Raw genomic sequence first — 21527 nt, 5'->3', positions numbered from 1 at the left:
TCCATCACCACACCACACGCAGTCACCACCTCTCCACCACGAACACATGAATTTGAATACCCGGAATTTTCTTGAATTCGTGACCGAATTCATTCGGCTCTAAGATCTTCCCGATGTTATTAGAAATTAGCATCCTCTTCACAAATTGGACACACTAAAACACACTACAGTTCGAGAGCTTCTTTCTTTCATTCTGTAACTGCCACCTACATTATGATGCTCCTGCTCAAGCTTTAATTTGATCGGTTTGATGCTGCCAAAATGGAAATCTTTAGCTGTTGCATTGGTCTTTCTTTAGTTTGTATGTGCTTTGCATGATCCATGATTCTTCCCAGATGTAATTTTGACTCATGTTCTGTTCTTGTGGTTGATTGATCACCATCTACTCCTTTGTTTTTGTTTCGGTCCTTGGAGGCATATGATTGTCGGATTCGGGTGTGCCATCCTAGCTGGGATCGATGCCCGTGTCTTCGTTGTGATGCCCAGAGGCGGATCCACGTTGGGGTACGTGGGGTCATGTGCCCTCATGCCTTTTTTTAAAAAATTAATAAGAAAAACTTAGATATAAATACAAAAAAAGTTTCTTACACTAGCGCAAACCATCAGGCATGGTGTTGTAGTCATTGCGAGTTGAAAACTTCCAGGCGATTGGGTTTGATTCCAGAAATCCTATTGGTACCGACGGTACCCATAGGGAAAATGCACCGACGGCCACCGGACGGCCGTCTCCGGTCACCGGACGGCCGATCCGAGCCGTCCAAAAATTTTAAAAAATAAAACCGAGGGGCCCTACGCGAGAATCAATGACATCCGAGGTGTGTAGGGTACTTGATCCGAGTACCCCTTTTTCGTGTATATACACGTATATACAAATATACACGAAAAATGGGTGCTCGGATCAAGTACCCTACACACCTCGGATGCCATTGATTCTCGCGTAAGGCCCCTCGGTTTTATTTTTTAAAATTTTTGGACGGCTCGGATCAGCCGTCCGGTGACCGGAGACGGCCGTCCGGTGGCCGTCGGTGCATTTTCCCTATGGGTACCGTCGGTACCCATAGCAGTACTCGTTTGATTCCCAGCACAACAAAACCACCCCCCCCCCCCCCCCCCCCCCCCCCCTTTTTTTTTTCCTTCATTTCTCAATTTTTGTTCTACCTCTTTCCTTTATTTCGATCTCCATTTTTGTTCTACCTCTTTATGTTTTTCTCTCAATTCCCAATATTATGAAAATCAAATTACTAAAGAGGTAGAACAAAAATGAAGCTTGATCTTGGGTTGTGCAAGGTGTGTTTTGCAATATTTTAATACCCTCTCAAAATAATGTTAATCCTATATCAGCTTCATTTCCATGTAGGGCTATTAAACAAACCAAATTACTCGAATCTGAGCTCGTGCTCGTTCGTTAAAAGATTATTTAAGATCGGCTTGTTACAAAATCAAACCAAGCATGAATATGGTTTTGAAACTCGTTAAGATTTCAAGGTAAGCTTGAACAAGTTACTACTTGTCTCGTTCGACTTCTTATGTATAAAAAATTCAAGATACTTGAGATTGACTCGTATTTGGCTTGATTAAAGCTCGTTTGAGATCGACTCGTCTCACAAACAAGCTAACCTTAAACATATTTTTGAAGTTCGTTAAGTTATCAAACCAAGCTTGATCAGCTACCTGCTTGGCTCATTTATCACTCTTATTTCCATGTAGGACATTCAAGATTCGGCAAAGAAAAATTTCTAATTAGGATCAACCCAAGAAAATTCGATCCATATTTTTTTTTCCGTATAACATCCGATCTGACTTGTTTTCCCTTATTTTATACGTATAGTTTGTCACCGTATATTTCATGTATAAATATCGCAAACTATTAAAAATTAGACGAGTTTGATATTTAGTTTTCTGTTATTTATCTGTCACAAAAATAATAATACAGATTATATAAGATCTTATACTAATCAAAAAATCTAGGATCTGTCATTGTGTAACTAAACTCGACGTGCACACTGCACACGCATCCGTGTGCCCGAACTCTAGTAAAAACTAAAGGCGAGCAAATACTTGCATATTGAGACTCTCTCTCTCTCTCTCTCTCTCTCTCTCTCTCTCTCTCCAGCCTGTTATCCCTAGAGTAATTTCTATCCGTTGAGCGACGATTGTATTCCGAAAGCTCGTAGCCAGAAACTTCATTAATGCTGGGAAAAAAAAAAACAAAGAAAGTTCAAGTTGCAGTAATAAATTATTATGTGATGCTGAACATGATTTTATGTTTTCTTATTGGGGGAAAAATGGAATCTAAACCTTTTTTTATTAGAAGAAATCCAGGGTGCCACAAATATGTTACATTGTTGTTTTTGAGGGGAGAAGATCCAACCTAGTTTCCCTTCGGTCAAGTCCGGTCCAGTTTTGGACTATTTGTGGGTCTTTTATGGGCCCACAACAACAATCGGACAGAATCACTTCTCTGACGGGTGTCTTGCAACGAGATTTGTCTAAGGACTTGGAATCGATTTAGACGGCAAACCGGCCAGAAGATCTACCGAGACTGACGCTCAGTTGTGACGACCCAATAAGTGGGTTTTCATTGTTTGTTATATTTTGTTATTCCCCTCCCTTTGTGGAGTCTTTTTCTCCTTTTAAGGGAGCTTTTGCAAACCCTCTAGGGTTTCAGGGTTTGTGTACTTTCCTTCTTTGAGGATTTTCTGTGTGTTCATTTTCATTGACTTGGGCTACCTATTTGTTAGGATTTCTACCTCCTCTTCCTCGACTTGCACTATTCTCCAATTGAATTTTGGGACCTGCTTGCGGTATGTACTATTTGAGTCTGCTTTTTAGACTGAAAAGCTCACGTCTATGCATAGGCAGTTGTAGTTCTTACCATACTGCAGTGATGAAATCGCTTTGTAAGTGCCGTTTGACTTCATGAATGAAACTTCCGATGTCTAAAAAAAAGGGCTGTTACCGTGAATGTATGTGCACATCGATCCAAAAATCATGAGGTTATGTGCTGATGAACAAACAAGAAGGGGAATCTCCGGAAGCCCGAACCACTGGGTAACTACATCTGATAGTCTGTCCACACTTTCACATGTGATCAATTTGAGCATATGAGCAAATTCCATTGACGCTTTAAAAGGAAAAATCTACAGGTCTATACACTCCAGAATCCGGACTATGCCAATACAAATCGCAAGGTATTACTTTCTACAATTTACCTGAGCTGGGAGAGTGTCAATGTAAAAAAAAAAAAAAACCAAGACGACACTGAATCTCGCAAGAAGTAACCCCCATTCTTGAACCAGGCCAAATCCTGTCAACAGTACAAAGAGAAGAAAGCTTCTTTAGTCGGTTCCCACTTTCTCTCCTAATGCAAGTACCTTGCCGAGTCGGTCCGAAGATTCAAAAACAAGCTTCAACTGAATAAGGAGACTTAATTCCTTTGCCTTAATCCCGTGTGGAGTGAGTTGTCCCCTAGATTTTCGTAGGAAACTACTCACTAGATTTTAAGTGAGGAGATGAGATAAAGTCGGTAGGGTCATTTACAAATTTCCTCCATCAGAGCTGCTGCAGGCTTGATTCAGAAGAACGCTGTTCCCAAAATCTCCATCTAAGCTCATTGCCTGGACTTCTTGTGGTGAGAGAATCTTGATGCAACGGACACAATGTACAAACTCGCTGAAGAAAAACCCAACAATCATATAAGTTGCCATAGAACAAAAAATGTGGAATCTGTAAGACTTATCTAAAACGAAATTTAAGAACAAGTGAACGAATAGGAGAAAATGTGAAGAAGACAAAGGACAGGTGCACTAAGGCTAATTCAACAGCCTTTTTTTTTTTTTCCACTCTCGTTCATGGAAAATTACTAACCATCAGGTCTAGTGTGTGTGACTCTTCTACCGTCCTAGAACTTGCACAGGCAAAAATGTACTATTGCACTAGAGTAAACAGTAGGAAGGACTGAAAAACTTTTATGGGACGCATTCTAGATAAGTCAAACGTCACATAGACTTAGTTCTAGTTCTACATGATGTGACGTGAGATATCGTCCCTCATCAAAAAATTCATGGCCGACCTAAATAACATAATGCGCGTGGGCATGCGTCAAAGAGTCTTCCAAAAACATCTCAAACTACTAAAATCTCGAGGGTGAGGAAGAGTCTTCCAAAAACATCTCAAACTACTAAAATCTCGAGGGTGAGGATTGAGAGCTGGAGCATTGAGCGAAGATTGAGAGCGCGAGAGGAGGGTACTTCTGGAGGATTATGTGACCTATGGCATGACCCAACATTGAAATGAAGTTCATCACGTTTTCTCCTTCAGACAGGTGGATTTTCTGGAGCAAATTCTCTCGTGTAACCAGAAGATTTAAATTTGATGCTAAACATGCAGTCACTAGTAATTGCCAAAGAGAATGTTGGAAAAATGACAAAGGAAAAAGCTTATTAAGTTTGTGGGACTTACTCCCAAGGATCATCCCCAACTAGCAAGACATCATTTTCATGATCCATATACACTAGTTTCCATCCAACTCTATGTCGGTCCTCCAGCTGTCCCTCTATACCAAATCTGCGCGCCAGATCTTGTTTAAGCTCTTCATAGCCTGAATAACGGGTAATGTCAATTGATCTTCCCACAGCTCCTCGTTTGTACACCTTCAGAAGCAAATTTTCCAAGTCAGAATCCCAGATTAGTGGGGAAAAAAAAAAAACATAGTTCAAACAGCAAATCTACTATGCAAACCTTTGTAAATGTCCGCATCCGCTGAAACTGCGTTGGTGGTGGAGCCCAAGCACCCGCGTTCAAGAAGTTGTTATCGTTTATTGGGGAATCAAGCGAATTGAAAGTCATATCCGGAACTCCAAATGATTGAGAAACTATTGATGATGAGTGTTCGGCCTGTGCATCTTTGGGATGCATAACAACTCCCGAAGAGAGGTTATTTGAGAAATCTTTCGCTGAACCTCCGATTCCCTTGGTAAAAGTATCAGGAATCACAGGTATTCCCAATTGGCTATCCATGGTTCCAACAAATGGATTACTGTTTCTTGGATCACCCTGAACCTCCACATCTCGGATTGTGTCTTTAAACAATATAGATTGTTGATTGAAAGACATTGGGTCGTTGTTCTGCTGCTGTAAATGGAGATCATTCTGAGAAAGGCAAACTGAAGTTGCCGAAGATGAAGCGTCCAAGTAATCCATCTGGGTCCCAGAGGAGTTTAGATACATTTGTTGGGAGAAAAACCCTTGGTTTTGAGTTTGACTCTTCGAAATATTCAATGACGGCTTGATATCAGGTTTCTGCTGCAAATCTTTACCTAAGTTAGCATTAGAAGTAGACATGGTTTCCATACCACTGGAAGTACTCAAGAGCACGGTGGAACACTGTATCACCTCCTCCCCTTTTCCTGTGGTCCGCTGGGCCCTACCATTTATGATTGGGTTAACAAAGTTTGTACAGTTGTTTGTGGAAGGTGAAGTTGAACAAGATGGAACATCGTCGGTTATTCCAGATTGGCCTCCACCTGCAGCTCCAGTCAACAAACTGCTGCCAGCTGTCGCGAGTTGATTGCTTGTAGGTGTGTGACCCACATGCCCAGCAAAATCCGAAATCTTCGGCTGCTGGGGTGGATGAGAGTACCGGAGATTTTGTTGACCATTAGTCTTCGAAGTCTGCTGTGGTATAAGGTGTGACTGAGAGAGTGAGGCTGATATTGCTTGAGGCATATCCGGACTTTGGCTGGGGGCTACAGACCTAGATAAGCTCTGAGACTGATCTAGAAACGGTCTCTGCTGATCTAAAATGGCTTGCTGTTGCTGCTGCTGCTGCTGCAGCTTCTGTAAAAGTTGAAGGTGCATTTGATTATCCAACATCTGTGGCTGTTGGTTTATTTGATCAGGCGGCTGGGATTGCATTAAGTTCTGCTGTTGATTCTGACCAATAATCTGCTGCTGCAGATTCTGAGAAACATTTCTGTTAACCTGATGGCTCTGAATGGACGGTTGCTGCTGATGAAGGATATTCTGAACGTGCGACTGCAGAATTTGGGCCTGAACTTGGGGCGAGGGGAGATTTTGATTGATCAAATTCGGGTTTTGAGAAATATCGGATAACTGTTGCGATTGCTGTATTACGGAACCTAAAGGGTTCGATGTGGTGGCGACAGCTGGAAGCTTTTGGAGCTGATCAAGCTGTGGTTGCTGAGTTGGCTTCTGGGTATTACTGAACTGTAAGCTGTTTTGCTGGGGAATTTGGGTTGGAGCCGAAAACCCTAGGTTTTGAAGACTGGACCCGGATAAGGACTGCAAGTAGTTTGGCAGTTGTAACGAGTTATTCAGTGAAGGGTTTTGTTGCATGTTCATCCACTGGACTAAGCTAAAGCCGGGGAGAGATTGGGGATCCTTCATGTACATGTCGTCGACAAGCCAAGGCATTGTCCTCTTGAATAAGCTGTCTAAACCAGAAGATTCATCATCTGCAAAAGAGTAACAACGTAATGACAGGGAATCAGAAAACCACAGCCTTCAATAGTTTATTTATCATTGTTGAGCTGAAAAAAGAGTTCTCGTTCTGGTAGTAGCATCTCCAAGATTCTAATTATGACCTTAGCAATTCATATATACTATGCACCAGTGAAGGATCAAAATAAGGATACATTTGATTGTCAAAAGTTGACCGAAACCCTGTCCAATGTCACTTAATGTATCCTTTACTTTAAACGGATAACTGATCAGCTAATGTTATCCATTTTTTATTCAGAATAACTTATTGGTGGACCAACTCGGTGAAATGGATCAACCCATTTCCATTTTAGTCAAAGATCAAAAGTGGAGGCCCTGGTTGCATGTTCATCCACTGGTTGCGCATATCTTGTCAAAAAATAATATATGTGAGCAAAAGTGCACCTCCATCGTTTAGGCAGATACCTTGCCAAATTTCGCCAAAGCCAAAATTGATGCAACTAATGATTTTGGCATTGGCACAACAAATGGCTTCGGCAAACTTGTCATATCAGCTAATGGCTGAAAGTAAAAGGTAGCTTTGTAAAAATGAAATAGCAGCAGTGGAGCAGGTATGCCCTTTTTAGCTTTTGGACGCCAGAGCTAGGCAAAACATGACTTCAGCTTTGGCAAAATGGCATTAACCAATGAAAAGATGCTCTTAAGCAAGAGGGTACCCAAAACTGGTACATGCACAGGTGTCAATGTGTCATTGATGCATACCAATTTTCCTTATCAGTAAGAACCAAGTTTAAGTAAGAAAAAGTGGAAGTCCCATCGTAACTCATAAGTATTAAGGTTGCAGCATTATATCATTCACCTAGCATTCCTGGTTGCCGTGGACGCTTTGATCCGAAGAATGGGGGTGTAGGGCAAATGAAAAAGGGAGCTGTCACAGGTTCAATCTCCCAAACTGAGACTCGGTTACGCCTTTCCCCAGCAGTTGATTCATCCCAACCAACCTATTCAAGAAATGATTGTTTTGCGTGAAGAGTAACTCTATCGTGAAATAAATGATGGTTTTAAATGCACATAGCAAAAAATACTAAAGAGGAGCAAATGCCACGATTTTTACCTGCAAATTTCGCCATTGGGAGTTTTTCCATCTGGCAGGATCTAGGTCAGTGATTCCTGTGATTGTTCCCATATACCTGCCGAAAAATCCCTTTATTTCTTAATCCCTTCAAAATACACTTGACTTTGAATATACTGCTTCTCAAATTTGAAGACATTCGTTTCATCAATGGCAGAGGCACCTTGGGCCCAGTATTTTTTTTTTTCTTTCATATTTTGTATTTTTTTATAAATTGGTTTCATAAATTAGTTTTTATTTGATCACTTTAATACATTTTGTATATCATTTCATTCTCAACTTTTTATTTCAAATATTACAACAATTCCACTACATCGACGAAATGAGATGTCTAGTGCAAAAAATAGCAACTACTTATCATTTGAAACTCTCTAATGCATAATATCCAATTCAAAGTGGCTAAACCATGGGCTATATGTATTATACTTAAACAATAATCTATAATTGACTTTCGTCTTGTTTCTTGTCTCTGTTACTAAAACTCACAATGCAATACAAATTTGAAGGTCTAGGGATAATATTAAAAAAATTATATTCTTTTTAATCGGATCAAGATTGCTAAATGTGGACATTTTGGTTATTGTGTATTGAATTGCCTTTAGACTTAATCTACTTGGACAATTCAAGCAATTGATTTGTTTGAGTAATTTATGTAAATACTACCGTTCCTCGGTAAATATGTTAGCTTTTTTATTTTGCAGCACAAACGTTCTTTTAATATTTTGACAGTTTTTGCTACGAAATTTTTTTTTTTGATTGAATTGTGTTTTAAAGGTGCCCCCACTACTATTAATTCCTGGCTATGCCACTGCGTTTCACAGATCATGACTCGTGTGGAATTCAACATAGCATAAGTGGGAACCGAAAATGAAACCAAGATCCACATTTTTAATTTGAAGCAATTGGAAGTCATTGTCATCGCCGTTCTGTGACTTTTTATGTTCATGTGTCAAGCCACTGGTGTGTGGGTGAATAAAGAGACCAATAAAACTACCTTCTTGTTCCCGACTCTTCGGTTTCAAACATCATCCGAAATCGCATGCCTAGGGATATTTGATTGCTGCAAACTGCCTTGTAGTACTTGGCTAAAGGAATAACAAATTCTGAAGGACTTGTTCTGCATACCCAAGGAATTATTTCAGAACAAGTCATGAATTCAAGGTGATGTATCTATAGCAAAATTGGAGTCTAATACACTGGTTAAAAAAAACAAACAAGTCCTAGACCTCGGATTATAGAAGACAGTGAAGGGGCTATTATTTGCAGCTGCATGGGCAGCTGCTGCTAGAATTCCAATATGCATGCTATCACTTGACAAAACTGATGATGAGAGATGGGGAGGTTGCCTATTAGCCCGTCTAATGCCCAAAAGAAGTTGCTGCTTTTCATCCCTGCTCACAACCATAAGAAAACATTCAGGTTATGTACAGAGTAATCCAACGGGGAAAAGCAAACCTGTATGAAGCTACAAAGTTATAAATAACACTCCCACCATCCCATCCCATTTGTTAGTCCGCTTTCAGTATTGTGAACATCTCAAAAGACCATAATATATTTGAACTCATTTGATTTCAGATGATCTTGGAAACTTTGTCTACAAGAACTAATTGACATATTTAGATTGGTGGAAAAGCTATGCACAAAATTCCCAACCGTAAATTCTTTGTTGACTCGACTAAATTGCACGTCCGCCAAACAAAGACAAACAAATGGGGACAAGGGAGAATATTGTCATTAAACTACCTGATAAATATTTTGTTGTTGATAAAAAAAAAAACCTGATAAATAAGACAGAGTCACCGGCAAAAAGCCTCTTCCCGCTAACAAATAGGCTCCACCCTGTCGTGAGTAAATGGCGTTTTGGTTGCCCTGCATCATGTAATACCATAATCATATCATATGTTTGAGATAGAATTGCCTAGAAGGGTAAAAGCCCGTTCCGCTTTCTTTCTAAATCTTCATTTTCAAAAAGAAGGTAATTTCGAACTCACATATTATGAAAATGAAAAATAATTTTCCTATTTTTTTTGCATTGTTTAAAAGATCTCAATGATATCTATCAAACAAGATCCATATTGGTAGGAAAATTATTTGCGTAAACACATGATTTTTTAGCTTGAATTTACCTTCTTTTTCAAAAAGAACTTTTAAAAAGAAAGTGGAACACCCCCTAAGACCAAAAGGCAAAAGAAATTCACGAGTCTCCCTAAATAGGCTCGGGACTTAAATTGGCGACAAAATGAACCAACCTCTATAAATATGGCGGAAGGTCCATAAATTATCATGCAGATCCCTGGCCACTAGTTCTTGAGCAGGCGGTTGCATAGTGAAATCCTACAAAAGAAATAAGAGCATTGGTATTATGATTCATAATTCTGAAGTCAGTAAACCAGAATCTAGAAACAAAAAAGAATTCTTACAAGAGGAGGGAAAATCTTTTCTGCAGAACGACGAGGTACGGAGAAACCTCCATGCGTGCTCGTGTCACTTGCAGTCAAAGTCTTGCAAAAAAACTCTGTTTGTGGTTTATTTGTCTTCGTCGAAAGATCTGATCTCAACAAAGCATCCTTGTCAAACTGCATAAAATTTTCAAACACGCTCACTTTGAGTACACCATTATCGATTGCAATGTTTATGTTAAATTCTCTGGAAAGGATTGACTAGATCTTGACATTTATGTTTTCCTCAACGGTTTATTTTTATTTCTACAACAATGAAACAGTTATACTTAAGCAGGCCCTTACAGAAGGAATTGGTTGAAGGGTCATCTGAGCATATACTTCGTCTGTTTCTGGATCCGCCTACGAAAGAAAACTAAATTTAGACATTGGCATGAAATTAATACTATTGACAATTTTGATCTATGTAAAGTGTAAACAAAAGTAATGGGAGTCATACATGCAACGTAACATTGTGAAGGAGGCATAGTAGCTTTGAAGGAAGATTCGGGTAGTTTGGGATTTGAGCATCCACATCCTTCCTCATAGATGCTGCAACCTAAAATGGAAATTTGACGCACACATTGAGGATAAAGTATAAGTTAAAGGAGAATGCAACAGACACATAGGAAGAGAGTTATCATTCATTTCAATTGAATGGTGATTATTCCCCAGAGAACACTCTATGGTTGTACTTTTATACGTTGGGTTTTCACCATAGGCTACATAATTTTCACCACAAATATGACAAAAAGTTATCCCATTTCTTCCACCTTATCCAAGACAATATACCAAATAAGCTATAAATTCGGGAGTGGTCGAAATCATTGCCACTGCCAGTGGCCCAGTACCAAAGTAGCCCTAAACCCTAAACTGGATGGTCGATCCCTTTTTGGAGAGTGAAGTGAAGACAATCCAAATCCATTACTATACCGTCTCATATAAGCATCCATTAATAATTATTCTTAATCTAATTATTGTCACTTTCACACCATTGCCAATTTGCCACTAAAAGCAATCATGATAATAACAGCGAAACTTCTGTACATCCATAGAGAGATCATAATGCCACAACTCACAAAAAAGTTTCTAGACCAAAGTACATGGATGAAAAGACAAAAATGCCCCTGTGAGAGAACGGACTGAAATTAGCGAGAAAATTTTCAATCCAACGGTCATTTGTAACGTCTATATCACATGGTATGGGACCTACACATACATGGGGCCCACATCATGTGAGAGGGCATTACAAATAATCGTTGCATTGAAGATTTTTTCGAAATTAGCACCACCTTATTCCTACATAGATATGAATGATTGAACTCCCCACAAAAGCAGCAAATTATCAACTAAAGGTCCTCACATGGATGTTAATGCAAAGCCTAGCTTCTTTTCTTTTTTTAAGCTCTGGGTAAAAATAATGATGAGTGATTTTACACTCGTCTTTTTACTAATAGCACTCTTTTCTTTGTCTTCATACATGTAAATATACAACAATGCCATTTGAAAGGATAATGTCGTCATATAACAAAAAATAAACACATAAAAAAGAAGTGCTACAATAAATTAGGGAAGTGGGAATATCACAACCAAAAATAATTGTCTTGGGACAAAAGGGTAAATTGACATTCGCAATACCAGCCACCACCAGCTCACATCAAGAAATCGAAAAAATACATTTTATCCACTTGGTCAACAAACAAGGATCTACACGCAAATTCAACACCGGCGCACGATAACCGAAACCTTTTTTTTTTTTTGGGGGTTCCAGAGAAGCATCTCAGTAATGAAATAGTTAAAAAATTAACAGAATCAGGCGTACTATAGCAAGAATGAGAAATACAGACACACAGAGATCTACGCATAGTTAATACTAGTAACCGAACCTGTTCGCTGTGGCCTTGGGGGAAGTAGACGACGTGGGTCCCCGCCGCCGGCAAGTTCACCAGCGGACCGGCGCACGCCTGCCATAGCTCCGGGTTTATGCTCTTCTTCTCACCTGATTAAAATCCCAGATTCACACGCCTCAGTCAGTCCCCTCCTTGTTTGTTTACCGCCAAAATAACCAAGAAAAATTAAAGTAAAAATTAAAAAGAAGATAAAATTCCTTCTTTATATACCGAGAAAATAACCAAGAAAAATTTCAGAAAAAAAAAAAAAAAAACCCGGAAATTTTGGAATCTTTTGTAAGTAGAGTTTTCAGCCCCAAGGCGCCAAACAAGTCACAATACTACAGAACCTATTTTCCGTACTTTCCTGGAAAAAAAATTTTTTTTTTTACCCAACAGAATAAAATTTCCCAAAGCTTTGGGCACTGTTTTGATCGATGTGAGAACATTAGCGGAACGGGGCTAAAGCATTTTCTGAAACTGCGCTGTTTTAAAAAGAAATAAACGGAAACACGAATTATTTTCATGGGTAGTTCATTTTTTTTATCAAGAAGCTTTTTATTTCTTTCATAATTCAGGTGTCCGAGTCGGCTAACGCGCACCTCGGGAAATCTCTCTCTCTGTTTTTTTTTAATCAAGAAGTTGAAAGCATATTTCTTCAGGGGAAAAAAGTCCAAAATAATCGAAATAGAACAACTGAACAAGTTTCGTAAACCGTCGGGCAAAATAAGTTTGTGAATTTTGATTTTGTAAAACTGTTTTTTCGTAAAAATAACCAAAGCAAGGTTCTAAATTAGGAGAGAAATTGTTTTGAGAAAAAATGTTTCGTAAAATAACCAAGCAAGGTTAGAAAGAGAAAGTAGAGAGAGAGAGAGAGAGAGAGAAGAAATCTGACCTTCGCAGGGATTAGCAGCCGCCGGAGCAGCACCGGCACCGTTCGCCGGCATCTTCATTGACCAATTCCGGTCACTATCTCGCCTAAAAAGTCAGGGGGAAGCTGAAATGACCGCAATACCCTCCCCGTTATCTCATCTCTCCGCAGCAAATCTAAAGAAGTTAGGTACGACCTCAGCTCGTTAATAGCTCTTCGCAGGTCAGCAGAGCGAAGATACACTAATGTCGATTCGCGGATCGGGCCGTAGATTATAATTTTCCCAGCTGGAAAGGAGGTTTTTTTCAGATTTGTCGAGAAAAGGTCGAGGGCTTTTGGTAAAGTGGGTCAACGATGGCCCCGAGAGTTGTTTTTCCGGCGAGGTGGGCGGTGGGGAGTGGCCGGAAAAGTCGCCGACAAGGGGGTTTTATGGAAAGGAGGGTTTGGTTTAAGTGTTGCAGGAGACCAAATGCTGCAATTTTCCTGCCCCCTGTTTTCCCCTACACCATCCGGACATCTCTCTCTCTCTCTCTCTCTCTCTCTCTCTCGGCCTCCTTGTTCTTCTCCCACAACCCCTTTCAACGCCTCTCTCTCTCTCTCTCTCTCTCTCTCTCTCTCTCTCTCTCTGAACCCAAGACGCTTTTTTCTCTCTCCTCAAAGTTTTCACTTTCTTCTGTATCCTTCTGTCCCTCTCTTTCTTTAATCGTTTTTGCTTCTGTCTCCCTCCCTCCTTGTCTCTCTCTCTCCTCGCATACATACACACTCTCCCTCTCTGTATACATACATATATACTCTATGTGTGTGTATATATATATATTTATTTATTTATTTATTTATATTCACTTTTACCTCCTCTTTCTTTTTCTTTGAAAAACTTGTGAAAAGAGAGAGAAAAGAAGGAAAAAAATTTAAAAAAAATTCCCTCTTTTGTTTGGTTGGTATTGGAAAAAGAGAACAAAAATGAAAAAGCAGAGAATAAATAATACTCCAAAATTTTCTCCCCACTTTCTTTACCTTTTCATTCTTAAATCATTTTCCCTTTCTTTCTACTTCTATTAACAGTTGTAGATTTTTTTAGATTTTTATTATAAAATTCTCTTAGAGAGGTTGAAAGTGTGATTTCTGTTCTATGTTATGGTTTCCCTCATTCTCGTTTCCTATTCCTACTCTCTTTCTTTTTTAACTGCTTTTTCTCCGATCAATCAAAAAAAAAAGAAAGGGAAGAAAAAGAAGCACTTTTCTCTTTCTACTCAATTCTGTCTTTTTATGTGCCTTTCTTCCTTTTTCTCTCAACCCATGGATGGGGCCTGGCTGACCAAAGCCTCCCCCAAGCCCAAGTTGACGAGGGATTATCAGTGCCGAGAGAGCGTATATCTCATGTGATATCAGTTCAACGCATCTCAGCCGTTCGATACATTTATGGACGGCTCGGATTGAAACTCTCTCTCTTCTCTCACCCTTATATTTTCTCTTTCTTTTTTATCCTTCCAAATTTAAACCGTTCAAACACGCAACGGAAGGCTCGGATGCGCGAGCGGACATCACGAGGTACCCGCTCGGCTCTGAAATTTTTTTCCAAGTTGACCCCTGTTATTAAGGATTTCATTATTACTGATTTATTTTTGCATTCTCTTTTTTCTGCCCTTTTTGTGTCTTTACGTATAAGGTTTCTATAACACCATTGCACTTGCCACTTCATATCTAATTTTCCTTTTGTTTAATTTTACAAAGAAATTGATATTCACACTTCATTTTTTTTTGTTATTCACACTTCTTTTTTATTTTTTATTATTGAAATTATATGTATTATTTTTGTTAAAAGACAAAAAAGATAGTGTGAATATCAATTTCCTTTTCCCAGTGATTGAAATAACACTTGTATCTCCAAAAATAAATAAATAAATACTTTATCACTCCTAGATTTTCTTTTGCAGGGAGAGTTCAACTTCTACCAATCACTTTTGTCTCTCCCACCATTTCGACCCATTCAAATTGCATGACTGATAATATGGGCAAATCCTTTAAAGAAGGGCTTTTCGATACATTAGTTTATTGGAGGCTAAGACAAGAACAAAGAAGATGGTAGGTTATAAATTGCAAGGGTGTCATGGTAATTTTTTCTCGTAAAACAAAAAAGAGAGTGCCAATGGAGAAAATGGGAGTATGAAAATCAACCCCTTTATCTATTTTATCTTTAATTTTTTGCTTATTTTGCGTCTACATTACAACTACTCAAAATATATTGATAAGCAATAACTATGAATCATGCGTTGACAACTGTTTTTTGAATAGTATACATCAATGGGGGATTAGCGAAAAATTAATAGCTTGACAATTTAAAAGGATTTTACCGTCTTTTCATAAACTCTAACTCCAGACCTGCCCCTTGGACTTTTCTTTGCAAGCCAAGGATACAAATCAGATGAGTTAAGAGCCACATCTATTTGATAGTCTCACTCTCCAATATATTACTAGTTGTGTCAGACCAAGGATGGAGCCAATGGGAACAAGTGACGGTTGCCACCACAACGACGTTAGAAAATGCTATTACTATATTGAAAAAATACATATTGTTCCCAGATTATATAGAACCATCACCACTAATTTTTTCATTATTTTTTGTTATATATAGGAAGTCTTTAATCCTCAAGGTTTTTTTTTTTTTTTAAAGAAAGAAGTCCTCAAAAAATAGTCCAAAATCAAATTCAATGGACCAAGTGAAATATCTTGGAAAAATTTCACACTGCATTTTTATACAAACTCTATGAGAAAAGACAAAAAAAAAAAAACCATAAAGCAAACAGAAAGAAATAAAGCCACATATCCCCGGATATGATTGAGCAATGTCGAGATATGTGAAGAAACCTTCTTCAAACTCGAGAAGGACGCATACATTGAGAAGGATATTGCTACATGTTTTGATGCCAATTCTATCATCAATGTCTTTAATGACATGAAAGAGCATCACAATTCAAGATGTCTAGCTCATTTGCCTCAACAAGAGAAATCAAAAAGATTTGAAAACGTGGACCGAAATTCAAAAAAAATCTTAGGCCGACAAAAATACAAAACCAGTTGTTTTGTATTCTTTTGTCTTTCGTCTTTCATGTTTTTTTTTTCTTTGCTTTTCGTCAGAATTTTGTACTACTTTTTAGACTCCTTAGGTCGAGAAAAACGATTAACCTGAAAACGTGAATTTAACAAAATTTGGAAAAAAATAATAAGAAAAATACAAAAAAAAATAGGGTGGATGGGTATGCAACCATCATGGAATATGCCTGTGGCTCCATCCATTTATGAGGGAGATGTAACCCTCTCTACCACCTGAACATGCATGCTACAGTCAGCAATGCTTTTTTGGCTATGGTCCCAAAAGCTTCATCCGATAGTGATATCGTATATACTCTCCATATATATTCACAACTCCTGGTCGAAAGTCCTGTTTTTGTTTTCTTTGTCTGTCTTCTGTTTTTATTTGTTTTTCTTTATTACTAATTTGGAGCATTTGTTTTCACTGTCACAATTAATTTGGACCGTCCGATCGAACACACAAAAACAGCTTTTCACATGTGCAAGGCTGCAAGTTCTTTATTTTCAATTTAGGCTACGCCCGTGCATGTGTTTGGACATAAAATATTTTCTAGCGGAATTCATTTTCCGGACGTTTGGCTGTATAAATCACACGTAAATTGTTTTTCCGCGCGAAATGTTTCTGGGCTGTGGGGAGAAAATGACTTACAGAGGAAACTCCCGTAATTCATTTTTCACCGTTCACTGGTATACATATCCCTTCCCATGGCCCAATTGAGTTTTCTATATGTCAATGTCAATACCCTGATTTGTTTCTTCTCTATCCGTTGCATCTCCTATAGTCCTATTTGCGTTCTCTCTCTCTCTCTCTCCCACCCACCCACCCACTCATCCACCCATAAGCGCACACACACGTAAACATGACTATTATCACCAATTATTCCAGCCATACATAAATGATCAGAAGTATAGCTTGATTGATAATGAATATTGGAGAAATATTTTGTTGCCGAGAATATTTTCCGATTACCAACCAGACACCGTAAAACATAAACGAAAAATATTTTAATTCAAAACAAATGGAGCCTTAATCCCATCATATATAAAATGTTGATATTAAAATGTCATTTTCTAGAAATAATTTTTTTATTTACCGAAAAAAAAAAAGGTTCTTTCTTATTTTCTACAGAGAAGAAAGGCCTTTATGTTTTGGGCGGAATTCTTCACAAACAATTACCAGTTCAAAAATCTTATGTAACAGGAGCTTTTTTAATCGGCAAAAGAAAATATATTGATAACACGATAAGAATACATAGAAAGAGGCAAAGATTGACTTGATGAGTCATGATCAACACCAAGAATCACTGCCAAACAAACCAAAAACAGGAAGGACTATCAGAATAAAAAGGAGATAAATTCATCTTTTAGCTCCTACCTCAAAATGGTTTCATTGTTTTACGGACAGGGGATCATCCCCTGGGGATGGGGGATGCTGCCAAGTAACCCCTGCAAAGCGGGTGCCGAGCGGTCAATCCGGCCGTTCGTCTCGATACGGACGGCTCGAACCGCTGAAATTAATGCATCTTTCAAGATGCGGTAACCCTTCATTTAGAAAATGGATAATTTGGTGATTCCATGTGAAAGTCAAAGTTTACCAAAAATAAATAAAAATGAAAGTAATAAATCTGGATGAAAGAAAATGTCAACAAATCTGGTGGTTATGCCCCCTTAAAATTTCATTTGCGCAAAATCTACTTATAAATTGTACTAAGAGTACCCCCTGTTGATATATTCAGACGATATAAATCTCCTCCATAAAAATAAAGAAATTAATTTCTACACTCTTCTAATTGATGCAAACACTCATTTTTTTGTCTTTCAGCATTTGAATTTATGAAACAGTTCCTGCATATACACACCTTTTACAGATTTCAGGGACTATTTTGTAAATTCACCCGCTAAAAGACCAAAAAAAAAAAATGAGTGCAAAAATCAGTATCCAAAAATAAAAAAGGACCGTAGATGGTAAAAGTAGAGTGCAAATAAATTATACTCGTATCTGATAATTCATTATTCATGTTATTTTCTTTTCCTTTTCCTGATATAGGTAATGGATGTGAATTTATTTTAGGGGCTCGAAATGATTGGAGACCTTAAAAGAACTAGGCATGGGCCAGGGCCACCTATGGATAGAGCACAGGTTCTCTGCATCCATCTACGAAATTTTTATTTGGAAATTATTTTCGCACTTTTTGATAGGCTGCCAATTTAAACTTTTCCTTTTTGATAACCACGCTACAATATTTATTTTTACGTGATTTGTATTTCGGATAAAATAACGAAACTTATTTACTCAAGTTTAGTGTTTCGTGCAATTGAGGCAGCAAATTTAGAATTTCCAGTCTCTTCGTTTGTGAACTCATATTAGATCTACTCTAATTACCGAGATCGTCCGCTTTTTGGACTCCATCTCGAAAAGCTTTCATGCTACAAATTATGTTTATTGTCTAATTTGGAACGCGTCAATATTGCAAAACGTAACTTCTGATACAGTGCTTTAAACTTATTTTTGCTTTTTTAAAATTTGTTTCGAACTCAGATCCCACAAATCAAGGTGAATATAATTTTTTATGCGAATGATGATAATGACAAAAACTGAAGGGCTTCAGTTCATCAAAATTAGCTTGAGACCACAGACATGCAGAATTGGATGGTCCAATTCCAATTCCCAAAAGATTAGCTTGAGACCACAGACATGCAGAATTCGCTTGAGACCACAGACTGAAGGGATTCTCACATTCCCTTTTTATAATTCGCACACCTTTTTTGGTTTTTATCCTTATAAATTTACAATATTGTCCTTGAATGTATGAAAAATTGTATTAAAAAATAGGACAACATAATTAATTCATGCGAATAAAAAAACGATTGTTGATTGTATGTGAAAATCACTTCCCAATCAAAATCCTTTTGTCATACGATTAGGTGAGAAATTTAGGAGGATGTCATATCCTTGGCGTCTCTACGTGCCCTTGGGTGCGAGTAATTTTTCGGTCCCGCGTGGGTATATCTCATGTGGTACTCCTTCAACACATTCAAGCCGTCCAATATACTTTTGGAAGACTCAAATTGAAACTCTCTTTCTTCTCTCACCTCAACACTTTCTCTCTTAAAATCCAAGCTGTCCAAAAACACAATGGATGACTCAGATGAGCCGAACGGGCATCACGTGATACCCACCCGGCACTCAAAAAATTTCCCTTTGGTGCTGTGGCAATTCTATATTTTTTGGTCAAACATGTTGTTCTGGAGTTGGAGAAAGTACGAAAAATTTAACAATTTATAAAAAATAGGTGCGTGAAAACTTAAAAAAAATACTTTGCTTACCAACTAACATGTGCTATTTTTTTGAACAGTGAATTTCTTTTTTATTAATCAAAGTAATGATATAAAAGATTAAAAGAGCACAAGAGCATACGAAAGCATCAAAATGCGAGGACGCATCCTAACTATATTGCCACACCAACCACGCGACAATTATTTGCCAGTCGAGAACGGAAACGGGGGTGGGTGTTGTGCAGGGGGTGCACCTGTGCTGTGCAACATCTGAGCCGTCCGTTTGACAATCCAATGGTCTAGATTTTATCTTGGCAATGAATGGCTGGAATGCTACACAGTAAAAATGAGATCTGGACAAACTAACGACTCGGATGATGCATGCACAACACCCTCTGCACTACACCATTCCCGTTTCCGCAAGGAGAACTAGAGCGACAAGGCTCACAAGGAGTACTCAACCAACAAGCAAGACACAAAAACAGACCAAGTCCCAAGATTTACAAGCAGTAGAGTGAAAATTTGCTAATTGATAGGCACAAAAATGCATTACAATCTGTTAATTAAGGGCTATTCCCTCCGGTATCAACTGACCCTATATACTAAAAACAAACTTGATTTCGTTTTTGTACATAACCAATGGTGTAAAAACAGTGGTAGATGCAAGATTTTAATACCGTGTGGACTATTATTAAGAACAGATGACAACATATATATAGAAGACCCTAGATACTAAAAACAAACATGATTTCGTTTTGTACATAACCAATGGTGTAAAAACAGTGGCAGACGCAAGATTTCAATACCGTGTGGACTATTATTAAGAACAGATGACAACATATATATAGAAGGCGATATAGACTTTGGTCAATACAAGTTGCGAAAATACTAGTATTAAAATATAGCAAATATAGATATTTTTGATTAATCTATATACAATCTCAACAAAATAGTTATTTGTTAACAGATCATAGATTTATATAATTATTATAATCTTATTCATCCAGATCCATTTCAAAAAGAAATCTAGAATCCATGTTTTTTATAAATAAATAAAAAAAAAAGGAAAGGAAAGGAATTCGGGTCCTAAATTAAAAAAAAAAAAAATTTCTTTGGTACGAGGGTATTAGATATTTCAATACAACTACTAGCAGGGGAAATTATTAAAAGTACTATTAAAAAGATACTATATATATTGTACTCTAAAAAAAGGTTGAAATTTGAGTGGGACAATCGTCCGGACTCATCAATCCATATAGTCTAAAATTAATCAACCATCAAATATTAAAAATAACAAAGTACTTATGCTAGTATCATGGGTGCAAGCTTTGTTTTATTTCTGGTGTTTTGAAGAAAGGTGGAGCTTTTGAGCGACCATTATTCATGTGTTAGTGTTTTTTTTCTTAAATGTCAAGACAATTTACGCACATCTTGAATAATCCTGAAGATTATAAAATTACCGTTCACTAGCGGACTCCCGACTTGAAATCAGAATAAATGTTCCATATGAACTAATCCCAAAGAAGTTGATATCACTTGATAAATTTCGAATCTGAGACCTTAGGAGGGAGCAAAATCCTAAGTCTCCGGCCTTGATGAATAGACCAACCTTGGGGTTATGATTGTCTTTTGAGCAATTATATGGAGTATTTTGCTTCCACAATGTGCATACAAGGATGATATGGTACGTTGCTTTTGAACCTTTTCTTTAACACCAATAATTTTGACTTGGAGTGTATGGCGACCAATGTGATCAGTTGGTCTCACTTTTTCGAGCAATGTTACAGAGACATATAAAGGTGCACAAATCTGAAGAAAACGTATTTGCAACCGTATGATGCACGTGAATTCTACAAGATAGAAATAGAATTCAAACACATTGAATAGTTCGGAAAACATCTGTGTCGGATATGTGTATTTATGTTTGTGTTCATGCATTTTTGGACTCTTAGATATATATACAGATAATATTAGGGTTGCGCATGGTCCGGATCATTTCGGATTTTTAGAAATTTGAGGACCGAATTGCGACTCACAGTTCTAAGAAAATTAATCTGTATCCGGATCAAAAGCCCTACGATCCGGTTACGAACCAATCTGTGAGTCCTAGATTGAATTTCGATTTTTATCCACAGATTATATATAGAATTTCACATTTCTAATAGTGCAGTAAACTCATTTTTCATTCCTGAAAAAAGAACAGCAATCAAATTATTGCATAATGCAGCAAAAATTAGAGTTGGGTAGAATGAAAGGAGGATTAAGAGATTAGTCAGGTGATTAATTACTCTGTATGAATTATACTTTACCCATTTTAATTTATACAACACTAATAAATTATATTATTTAGTTTATAAGTATATGTAAAA

General features: G+C 37.8%; 2 protein-coding genes across 2 annotated transcripts in view; one reads left to right on the top strand and one right to left on the bottom strand.

Annotated features, from left to right (window-relative positions):
- The window catches only part of LOC131306397 (caffeic acid 3-O-methyltransferase-like), a 96752-nt gene that overhangs the window by 18146 nt on the left and 57079 nt on the right, over positions 1-21527 (top strand). The window lies entirely within an intron of this gene.
- LOC131306378 (auxin response factor 19-like) lies at positions 3087-13531 on the bottom strand. Its single transcript, XM_058332587.1, has 15 exons — positions 13424-13531; positions 12817-13393; positions 11919-12031; positions 10493-10591; positions 10339-10395; positions 10015-10170; positions 9844-9928; positions 9373-9463; positions 8821-8985; positions 8589-8711; positions 7577-7652; positions 7322-7463; positions 4741-6476; positions 4462-4652; positions 3087-3672 (listed from the first exon to the last, which is right to left on the bottom strand). The coding sequence occupies exons 2-15, from the start codon at positions 12872-12874 to the stop codon at positions 3537-3539; spliced, it is 3228 nt and encodes a 1075-aa protein (XP_058188570.1). The 5' UTR covers positions 12875-13393; positions 13424-13531; the 3' UTR covers positions 3087-3536.

This window comes from Rhododendron vialii, chromosome 1a, assembly GCF_030253575.1.
Source record: "Rhododendron vialii isolate Sample 1 chromosome 1a, ASM3025357v1".
Classification (NCBI taxonomy): Eukaryota; Viridiplantae; Streptophyta; class Magnoliopsida; order Ericales; family Ericaceae; genus Rhododendron; species Rhododendron vialii.
Note: the sequence above shows the minus strand (reverse complement) of the source record. Positions and strands in the feature narration are given on the sequence as shown.

Excerpts from the sequence above, each read along its gene's own strand:
- LOC131306378 (XM_058332587.1), bottom strand. The coding sequence starts at position 12,874 with ATGAAGATGCCGGCGAACGGTGCCGGTGCTGCTCCGGCGGCTGCTAAT. Across the intron at positions 10,396-10,492 it reads TTCACAATGTTACGTTGCAT|GCGGATCCAGAAACAGACGA; the intron begins GTATGACTCCCA and ends TTTCTTTCGTAG. Across the intron at positions 8,712-8,820 it reads ACTGTCTTCTATAATCCGAG|AACAAGTCCTTCAGAATTTG; the intron begins GTCTAGGACTTG and ends TTGGGTATGCAG.